This window comes from Gastrolobium bilobum, unplaced genomic scaffold, assembly GCF_033153095.1.
Source record: "Gastrolobium bilobum isolate Gb01-03AN ecotype WA unplaced genomic scaffold, APGP_CSIRO_Gbil_v1 utg83150, whole genome shotgun sequence".
NCBI classification, from domain to species: domain Eukaryota; kingdom Viridiplantae; phylum Streptophyta; class Magnoliopsida; order Fabales; family Fabaceae; genus Gastrolobium; species Gastrolobium bilobum.
This window is the reverse complement of record NW_026896082.1, coordinates 698-12,340: the sequence shown is the minus strand read 5'-3', so window position 1 is coordinate 12,340 and position 11,643 is coordinate 698. Positions and strand designations below refer to the sequence as shown.

The 11,643-nt window shown below is 36.3% G+C and overlaps 1 protein-coding gene across 1 annotated transcript; it reads right to left on the bottom strand.

Moving 5' to 3' along the window:
* Positions 1-261: 261 nt before the first annotated feature.
* LOC133297709 (uncharacterized) lies at positions 262-1,428 on the bottom strand. Its single transcript, XM_061496894.1, has 3 exons — positions 1,204-1,428; positions 807-1,021; positions 262-502 (listed from the first exon to the last, which is right to left on the bottom strand). The coding sequence occupies exons 1-3, from the start codon at positions 1,426-1,428 to the stop codon at positions 262-264; spliced, it is 681 nt and encodes a 226-aa protein (XP_061352878.1).
* Positions 1,429-11,643: the final 10,215 nt, after the last annotated feature.

Genomic DNA, 11,643 nt, shown 5'->3' with positions numbered 1-11,643 from the left:
TACATGGCTGCAACTTCCACGAATTGTTTCTCCCCCCTAACCTCATTCACGATGTTTATATCATTATATTAGCTCTCTAACTATAATTTTCTAATTTGGAGCTATTCTACTGACTGTTATTACGTCAGCAGTCAAACTTAACAGATGAAAATTCATCTGTGCATAATACCCTCAATATAAGGTCCTCATCATTACCCTCAAATTTAAGATCACAAAATTAGGGTCATTATATTCACCACACCTTTTAAAAAGATTTTGTCCTCAAAATCGGATGATACCCGATATCAAACTCGGGAAATCGCCGGAGAATATCATCCCCCTCTCCCATGTGGCGTCCTCAGGTGTCAATCCCTCCCATTGAATCTTGATCATGGTAATAACTGTATTTCGAAGCCGTTTCTCATCTCGAGCAAGAACCTTAGAAGGTCCAACAACGAACTTCCGGTCCTTCTTAACCTCTTTGTCATCATGTTGTACAATGTGTGAGTCATCAGATATATATCTGCAGAGTTGACTCACATGGAAGACGTCATGTAAATTCGCCAAGTTGGGAGGTAGAGCAAGTTGATATGCCACCGGTCCGACCGGGCCCAATGAACCGTGGACTCAACTTCCTCACTCCCAAGGCACGTCCAACACCTGTAGTGGGTGATAATCGAATGAATACATGATCCCCTTCAGAAAACTCAAGGGGTCTGTGCTTGGCATCATAGTAACTCTTTTGACGGCTTTGGGCTTTCTTCAGCCTATCTCTGATCATCTCAATCTGCTCTGTAGTCTCTTAGACCAAGTCTGGCCCCAATAACTGTCTTTCTCCAATCTCTGTCCAACAAGTAGGTTCTCTACACCTACGGCCGTACAAGGCCTCATAAGGAGCCATGCCCAAACTGGCATGATAACTGTTGTTGTAGGAGAACTCAACCAGTGGCAGGTACTTGTCCCAAGCATTACCCTGCTCTATCACACATGCTCTCAGCATGTCCTCTAGTGTCTGAATGGTCCTCTCTGTCTGACCATCTGTCTGCAGGTGGTATACAGTACTCAATCTCAATTGAGTACCAAAGGCCTCATGAGCGCTTCCCAGAAGCGTGAAGTAAACTTCCAATCCCGATCACTGACTATGCTTTCGGGAATGCCATGAAGATTCACAATCTCTCTGACATATAGTCTGGCTAACTGCTCTGTGGAGAAAGTCGTCTTGACAGGAATGAAATGAGCGGATTTAGTCAACCTATCAACCACAACCCATATGGAATCAAATCCAGCATGGCTTCTTGTTAATCCAACAACAAAGTTCATGGATATACTCGTCCACTTCCACTCCGGAATATCTAATGGCTGTAACAAACCAGAAGGCTTCTGATGCTCAATTTTTACTTTCTGACAAATAAGGCACTTATTCACAAACTGGGCTATGTCTTTCTTCATCCCAGACCACCAAAAACTGCATGTCACTACACAAAACTGCACGAGGTATGAGTTAGCTACGCTCAATCAAGTGATAGCATATGCAATATCATGACACTCAATAAATAGTTCTAACACTTAAGCAATACATCAGTGAACGTCCCGGTGAAACTGCTCTGATACCATAAATGTAACACCCCGTAGTACTCCGGTTGTTAACATATATGATATTTAACATTCACAGCGGAAGACTTTATTTGAAAAGGAATAAAACATCTTATAAAAATACGAGTAAACTTTTTCCAAAACATTTTATAAAAATATTTCTAAAAACGTTCACGTGAGATACTGCGAGAGCGTACATCTAAACATACATCTAGAAATTAATCCCATGAGACAGTATTAGTGGCCATTGACCATCAAGATATGACATCAAGTGTCATTCCTAACGGAGTCTCACGGACAGCATAACAGCTGTATTTTGGATAATTGGGAACCTGGTCCCACACATACAGTTAACCTGATAAATATAATAATTTAAACAGACAGCTTGCAAGTCCCACACGAACTGCAATCCCCTCAATGGGTCAATACAAACAAGAAGGCTCCATGCCCAAATTAACTGAATGCATACATCAAGTCTATATTAATTCAAATTATAAAAACATCAGTAATTAATCCATAGCTCTAAGGATACAATCATGAGCCTAAATAAACACATACAATAATCTCCATAAAATAATTCAGCATGTTAACAAGTCTACATGCTAACATCAAATCTAAACATAATATAAAATCATCAACTGCATCATCATCTACTCCAATGCGGGGGCCTTGCCCCTAGAAGCATCACCACTACTCTGTGTACCTGAAATGATGTCCCCAAACGGGGTAAGATAACAACATCTCAATAAGCTCAAGGTTCATAGAAGATCCTCTAATCCCCTGAGCCCAATTCCTGCATGACAAGTCAGATATAAAGCATATAATACAAACATACAACAAAAACATAGCATCATCATATCATCCTTGTGTAACCCCAGGGTCAAAGCCATAGACGGTTACACATGTGTGACTTCTAGGGCCAAGCCATAGACAGTCAACACAACCTCAGTATGAAATAGCTCCCAGAGTCAAGTCATAGGCAGCCTGCATACCATGATCACTGGCCAGGATCCTCATAAGATATATCATCAGTGCATCATCATAACATCAAGATCATATAACAACTATATGAATGTGAATGAATGCACATATACATCATACCATATACCTTCATACAATATAACCATAATGCCCACCATTATGGTGGGGCCACAAGAGAGAGTAGTCAACTAGAACTAGGAGCTTACCTCAGGGAGCTTAGCACAAGCCCATACTCCAATAGTATATGTATGCTTCAACAAAATCCTCGAGTGTACGGTTCTCTAGGCACACCTAGAGCTGGAACCATTCACATCACTAATTACACATTAATTAATCAAGTCATATCCACGACTTAATCATTTAATGATTTCACTTTTCATACTTATATGCCAATAATATGCCCATTACAAGTCTAGACCAATTATTACATAATTACGTATTTTAGTGCATTATTACAAGCTACCTAAATCTTCAATTAATTACATAACTTAGAATCACATGCAAGTCTCACTTAGGTAACTTAGATTATTTTGAACTCATCCAAGCCATATTCATGATTATTATAAGTTACTAAGGGTTCCCCTAAGCCCAATTAGCTTAAATATCACTTTTACGGTTTTCCAATAACTGTACATGCTTCTGTTTTCTAGTCACTGAGCATAACTAACTTGTTAAAAAATTCTCATATTTTAATATGTTAGTATAGATGCAATTACCTTTCCAAAAAGGTATCACATGCCTCATTTGGAGTTTCCTAACTCCGGTTATCCCTATTTGAAGTTGGACAAGCAAAGCTGTTTGCCAACTCCAAACAGAGCCCTAAACATCCTTTACCATTTCTACGATTCTGAAAAATATCCTAAACCAATTGCTCTCAAAGTTTTATGTAGACAACTAGACACCTTTATCTTTAATTCTACATATTATTATCCTAATTTGAGTAAGTACAGAGGGAGAAAAAATCCGTGGAAGTTGTAGCCATGTACAGTGCCCCTACACATGGCCTCCTTGTGCAGTCCTCACTCAAACATACATACAAAATGTAATACATCTTCAATTGATACCAAATTTTGACACCACATAGCTAACATCTCAAGCTTCAATTTGATATAAGGTACAACCCTATATGACTTCTATGGAGGGATATATGCTCTCCCCAATTTTGCCTAAAAACTGGTTACTTAGCCTTAAATGTGTTTAAGATTTAATTAAACAATTATGCTTAATCCACCTCACTTGGTCCCTCCATTAGTGTCCTAATTAAGTCTTAGAACCATTTTAAGACATCAAACCATAATATATATCCATATGGTTGAATTGAATAGTCATAAGATTAAGGATTTTACTTGTCTTTTTAACACACTTTCATGGTTTAATTAAGTCCTTTATGTCTTTAGTCCCCAAAGGTGTCACCTTTATTAATTTTAACCCTAAACCCTAATATTAATGAAGAGGGCAGAATCAAAGCATGGAATTTTTAGGGTTCTTAGTTCATCCACATCAAAAACAACTCACACACAAGCCAAATGTGACACTTTTTCTTACAAGTCTTCATCTTTCTTGAGTTTTAAACCTCTACCACACATTTAACCATCAAGACCCCATTTTTTAATAATTTACAACATCATTATCAATATATAATTATTATGGATGAAATGGAAAGTGGGAGGAAGAAGGGTTTGGATTCATCTTTTCCATGGATTCAAGCCTTACCTCTCCAAGATGGCTCCTTTAGATCAAGATCCAACCTTTACTTACCAAGAATGCTTCTTTTTTTACCAAGAACCCACCTTCATGAAATATTCAAGTATTTAGAACCAAGAACATGAATTTAAAAAAGAAAAGGTAGGGTTTTTCAAGAAGAAAATGTAAGAAACTTACACTAGACTCAAGAAAACAAGCACCAAGGAGTGTTCTTCTAAGAGAATTCAAAATAACATCTCCATGACATGAAGAAGCTCCAAAATCGCTGCTGTATGGGAAGGTCTCCACCATGAAAATTTGGTTTTTCGAAATAAAAATAGGATATTATTGAAGATGATGATGAGGGGAACAACTTTGGTGAAGAGTGTTTTGGATTTTAATGAAGTTTAGGTGGTGGGATCTTAGAGAGAAGGTGGAGAAAATTTGAAAACCTCAAGGTAGAGAGAGTGAAGTGGGCTGCTGATGGGAAGGGAAGGGGAAGAGTCTTCTTATATTTTTAGGGTTTTCGCCATGTCATTAAGTGACTTTCTGTCATTTAATGATGCCCGGTGTAATTTTTCTCTGAACGGTTATCAAATTTCTACCCTGAAACACCCAAGACTCTAACTTAACATTTTTTGTCTAATTATGACTTGTTAGGCATATATTGGACTTTATTTCCATTTTCTCATCCTTTTACCGTTCCGAGATTCTACCGGCTGTTGCTACAGCAGTACAAAATATCCGACAAAAGTGACTTTTGAAAAATACCCCAATATGGGTATCAATCTTCATCAAATTATATCCTAACCCCATTCATGATGTTTATATCATTAGATTAGGTCTCTAAGTATAATTTGCTAATTTGGAGCTATTCTACTAACTGTTATTACGTTAACAGTCAAAATTAACAGATGAAAATTCATCTGTGCATAATACCCTCAATATGGGTATCAAAATTAATTCTTAGAATTTCATTTTCATTCTATTTATGACCATAAAGTCCTTATCATTACCCTCAAATTTAAGATCACAAAATTAGAGTCATTATAATCACGATCCAAAACATGCCCCTCTCTGGCTTTGAGGGAGGGGGGTATTTATAAGGGATGATATACTCGCTTGGGGTGAGTTGGTGAGAGGGGTCAACTCTGGGAACGCCAGACCTGGCTGATGCTGCTGTGGTGATAGTGGTGCAGTCATTACGCCAGTGATTGCAGCATCGGGTGTCACTGCTGCAAAGAGGGGATTACCATTTATTGCACCTGGGGTGGTATCTTGCATGGTTGGTAACCCTAGGTGAGACATTTTGATGTCTCACATGGAGGAAGTAGTCGCCCAGGAGACAAGATTGTAATGCAACCTTTGCACACGGTGATTATTGATTTCCAAAGGAGTTGACAAATTTCTAGTGTCACGTGATTGTAAGCTTGCTCTACCTGGAGTAAATGAATAAAAGTATGAATTTGAGGCAGGGAGCACAACCGAATGTGAATCAATCACGTTCTGAATCAGAGTGAGGTTTGCACTACATATTGATTTGGAAACCACAATTGATGCCTCATGATCATGGCTTGGGAGAATGATTATCTTCATTGATTACAGGTCACCCACTCCTAACTTACCCGCTATCGATTTAATTGTATATGCAAGCTGTCAATACTCTATAAATCTCCCAAATGTTTCGAAACTTATGTCATGTGGTGAACCTCTCCACAAATCAATTGTGTCTCATTTGTCTTGTGATGTTTCAAAATTTCTGCTGATTAATTCAAAAGCATTAACAATTTATTTATTATTTTTTTCTGCCGTATTTGGCCAAAAAAGAATGCTCCATAGTAGACTTTTCTTTCCCTTAATAACATCTTTACAAAAATACGTTGCGTTCTTTTTTTTTTTGATAAACTGCGTTCTTTATTGTTAAAAAGGAATGTTCTAAAAATACATTTTATTTTTTAACCATTGATAGAAATATTTTTATAATTAATATTATTACAATGTATCAATAAGAGTGAAAAGTCACATAAATATGTTTATAAATAAAAGAGTAAAGACCCAAATTGGTCCCTGACAAAAAATGCGGTGGCCAATTTAGTCCCTAAGAAAAATAAACTCAAAAAATAGTCCCCAACAATGTCAAACAGGACCCACGTTAGTCCTTCTGTCAACTCAAAATCGACGGTGTGAGTGACGGTGCTGATGTGTCACGTTAAGTGACATGTGGTTGCCCACGTGGAGATGAAGGACGACGTCGTTTTGTTCCAAACTCAGCCACCTAGACAACCCTCTTTTGTAAAACCCAATTTTGCCCCTCACCTAATCGTTGGACACTTTACCTTTTCCCCTTCTTCTAACATCGACACTTCATTGTTGAGAAGGAAGGAAGAAGACCGTCAAGTAAACCCTGGTGCTTGCGTTTAGAATATTGCCAACTTTTTCCAGAATCGAAGGGAACCAGTGGAAGAAAGAAGGGCCAAATTTGGGAACTTTGTGAGGCTGAGCATTCCGTTGAAAAAGGTATGAGTATTTAAATGTTGAAACCTTTTTATATTGTTGTTTGTCATCCTTTGTGTAATGCTTGTGGTCCCCATGTTGTTCCTTTTTGTTTAATGCACGAAGTGGAAGATTGTGGTCCATGTTTTCATATAGGGTTTTGTTTTAAAACAAAGTAACAATCGGGTGGTGTGGTCCCTGCCATGGTTAACCCATTTAAAAATCCTATGTTACTCGTTGGAATACATGTCACCATCCATAAAAAATCTTGTTTTTTTTTTACTAACTATTGTTTAATACTTTCAAAGTCTGTGGCTTCATGGTTTAATGATATGATTGGTTTTTTGTTTTTGACAGATGTCCGAATACATATTGATTGTTTATCATCACGATGGTATGTTTGTCAGAGATGAAGATGGAGTTATGAACTATTTATATGGAAGGGTGGACTCATTGCCAGAGATGGACATTGACAGTTGAAGTTGATGTTGAAGTTGGCCAGTCAAGGACAGTTGAAGAGATCCTCATGAGCATGAGTCAGGGCTGCCTTCCACCAGAGACAAGCAGCCAGCATGCACCAAATGCAGCTGAACCAGGAGGCAGCAGCCCACCACCATGCAATCCTGCTGAGACAGTGACCAGTGAGACAGCAGCTGCAGCTAGCAGTGGCACCAGAGAAAGATTCATGAGCTTCATGACTACACCAGGATTCAGGCCACCTAGGCCAGCCCCACATAACTGAATTGGAATTGTAATCACTTACATTAGGCCAGTTTGAATGGCTCAGTTGGCATTTTTTTTTGTTATTAGGCCAGTAGCTTGGAATTGTAATTAGGCCAGTTTTTTGGTGTACTTTGGTTTTGGCCCTGCTTAGATTATTCACCTATGGCTTTTTTTGGTATGCCTCTGGTTATGGCCATATTAAGTATGAACACTTTGTTTTTTGGGAAGACAGAGTGTTCCTACTTAATGGTTTATTATGTCAGATCCAATTGTAAGTACGCAGTCATGATATCAATGGAATATGTTTTTTGGATTACTAATCTCTTATGTCATTACTAGTTTTCATTGCTGTCATTGATGTGAAATGAATGGAAGATTATGTCAGTTTGGTTTACTATCTGTATTCACTGTCATGATTGTTTTCTATACTGTCAGGCAATACTAATTTTTGTTTCTGTCATTACCATCTCTTTGGCAAATTGCTTGTTGTGTTTATATTTTGTATGCTGTGTCATTTTGGGGTCATGTGTAAACATACCTGAATTTTGGGGTCATTACCAAATTGCTTGGCAAATTGGTCCCATTTATACCTTATAAGTCCCCCACAATTGTTATCGAGGACCATTTTAGTCCCTATTATTATTTATACTTGCACAAATAGGTCCCTAGCAAATTCATCGGGGCCCAAATTAGTCCCTGCATGACATGACAGTAAACACCAAAGGGGCACCAAAAGCTGTTACCACAGAAGCTCAATCCTTGTTGTTACTGGCATTCCCTCAATCCACAGAAGCTCATACTGTCTTTTGACCTTTTAATTGGCATTTCAAGATAACTTAATACTTAGCAGGTTGTGCTTTATGAACGTTCAAGGACATTAACCATTTTAAAAGTGAACATTTCAATTAGGGTTTCTAGGTAAGCAAATACAGATTGGAATGTGCTTATCTACATTCCATTACAGATAAGCAAATACAGATTACATAGAACTTCATACTCTACATTAACCACTTTAAAGAGACTCATACATGCTTCTCTGTAAGTTAAGACTTTTAAGCAAATACAGATTTTAAGACTTTTTAATCTGTAACATACATATTGCAGATAAGCAAATACAAATTAAAAAAGAACATTTCACTCCACCCTACTAAAAATGAACATTGCTATGTCTTCAATTAGGGTTTCTAGGTGTCTTGGAGCAGCTCTCCTTCTTCCACTTCTGGACCCAAACGAACTACCTCAACTCCCCCTTCCAGAAGACATAATCATGGCATAAACCTAAAGATCAACCCTAAATCGAACAGTATACACCCACCTTCCCTAAACCGAACATTAATTTTTCCCAAAATCATGCGGTCAACCTTATATTCGATGCCATGCTTTCTGGTTTTAGTTGAACCCTAACAAACAAACGACGACGTTTCTTCAATGAAAGAGAACTTTGTGTCCAACGTGGCTGAGCTTCAACAAACGACGTCGTCCAAGCACTCCACGTGGGCAACCGCATGTCACTTAACGTGACACATCAGCACCGTCACTCCCTCCGTCAATTTTCAATTGACAGAAGGACTAACGTGGGTCCTGTTTGACATTGTTGGGGACTATTTTTTGAGTTTATTTTTCTTAGGGACCAATTTGGCCACCGCATTTTTTGTCAGGGACTAATTTGGGTCTTTACTCTAAATAAAAATAAGAGAAGAACAATAAGGGGATGAAAATAAATTTAGGTTTTTGTATTTGCAGATATTTCAAAAGATTTTTAATAAATGAGAATTATTTATATTATTACTTAGTATTTGATTCAATTAATTTAATATAAATTTTTAAATGTTAAAATAATACTCTCAATTTAATAAAATTTATAGAGAAAGGATAAGAAAAAAAGGAGTAAAATTTAATATGATCTATTAGGATTTTATCACATGTCCAACTTGATGAGTCCCTTTGCATATGCTAGTGGGACCAATTTCACTAGGCTCGTTAGTGGGCTGGTCTAGTTGTCACCCTAACTAGACTCATAAGTAGGGATGAAAGTGGGCTGGGCCGAGCTTTGTTCCGAAAAGTCTAAGTCTATGTCAAAAAATTTCAATTTGGTCTGTCCCGAGTCTAACTGTTAGCCTGACTTGACCCGTTTATAAAAAAAGCAAATGGCCTGACTTGGCCCGTTAGTCTGTTAATTTTTAACTTCCAAGCAAAATCATGAATCAACTGCACAAAATACTTCAATTATGTTGCTAAAACAAAAATAATAATTTCAACGTCCAAATAGAACCATGAATCACAACAAAACTCATCACAATATGCATTTAAGTCACTTTCAAAAGTAAAATGCTCAAACTAAATAACATATATTTCATCAGATCCAACAAACAAATTTGTACTATGTAAATTAAAATAACTACATAAATCCAACAAACACATCATCATACTTGTAGTAGCCAAAAACTTCTCTTCATCTTCTCTTCCCTACATATACAATTACAAGATTACATAAGTTGGCAAACAATTTGTAAATGTAGAAAACAAAAAACAAGAATAAAGAATAGAAACGAAAAAAATAAGATTAAGAAACAAAAAATCTTTTAATAGATTCATATAGGCAATCTCACATACTGAGATGTTGGTTCCTCTTATATAAAAAATATAGCTAAATTTCTATTAAAATTTAATCAAATATAATTAAATTATAAAATAATTTCAATTGATTAAATTTATACCTTTTGTTTTTTCTTCAAGTCATACCTATTATGTAGCCAATTTCCGTCGTATATTAATGCTTAGATGGTATCTTCAGCCAAGTTAGAACTATGGGCATCAATAATGTTGATTTTATTGTACTGTAGAGATTGATATAGATCTTATGCAACTCTCAAAGATAGTATTGGTGAGGGAACAAACCTAGGTCCTTCCACCACCTACTTAGCTCACATGCACCCATTGAACTATCACCATTTGGTACTACTGTGAATAATATTATTTTATTTAATTTAAAATAAATAGTTTGATATAGACTTGCCTGTAGGCTTTTTTTTTTTTATCAAATTTTACTTTATTTATTATATATTGATATTTATATTTGGATAGATGTCAAATATATTTGAGATTGATTTGAAAATAATATAAATTTTATCATATTCAAATTTACTTTGTAATATTCCAGGAAAATAATAGTAATTTATAATACAATAAATTATTAATAATAAATTGTAATTTAGTAATAATAATAATAACAATTATACTAGTAATAATATATAATAAATTGTGATTTATGCATTGATGTGATTATTTGATTAGTAATGTGATTGGATTAGGATGAGTCATCAAACTTAATTTGATTAGATATGATGAGTCAACATTTAGTCAATTATGAGTGAGTCATGAGTTAGCGATATTTTGAGACATAAGAAATTAAGAATAAGAAGAAAATAGTGTATGAAGCCAATATCCGAGCCAGGTACATTAACGAAGAATAAGAAACTAGTGTACGAAACCCATATATGAGCTCAGAACTTCAACTATAAATAGAGGCCTAGCTTAACCAAACTAGGAGTTGCCTGATTTCGTGGGAGCGCAATTACCTAACTGGCAAATGGGTCAAGAGCTATATAAGGACTAGGTGTTTAAGAGCAAGCAAGATGTGCAGATGACAATAAAACAATTTTGTATGACAAAGTATCACACAACCGTTGTAGAAAAAAGTGATTACAAAAGGTTGATAAAGGTTTGTGAAAATCACAATGACGATTTTCAATGGAGGATGAGGGCATACATAAAAAAGGGATGCACCAAATGGGCTATCGGCAAATGGAATAACGATCATACATGTGTTAGTCTCACTCATTCTCACGACCACAAGCAGCTGGACTCAAATTTTATTTGTTCAATGATCATACATATGTCAAATAGCCGCCTTTTTTTATTAATATCCATGCACTGTTATTAATACATTATTGTTTGACCACTAGCAGAAATGATAAGGTCCTTCAAATGACTGTATCAATTGTCAAAATTTACGGGGATTGGGATGAGTCTTATGCGTTCTTGCCAAGATGGTTGGATTGTATGTTGCAATTCTCAACAGGGTCGATTTATAAGCTGGATCTGAATGATCATTTTCTTGATAGACTCCTCGATCCATCTCACAAAGTGTTCGACAATTTTTTTTTGAAATTTAAACAGTATGATGTCATC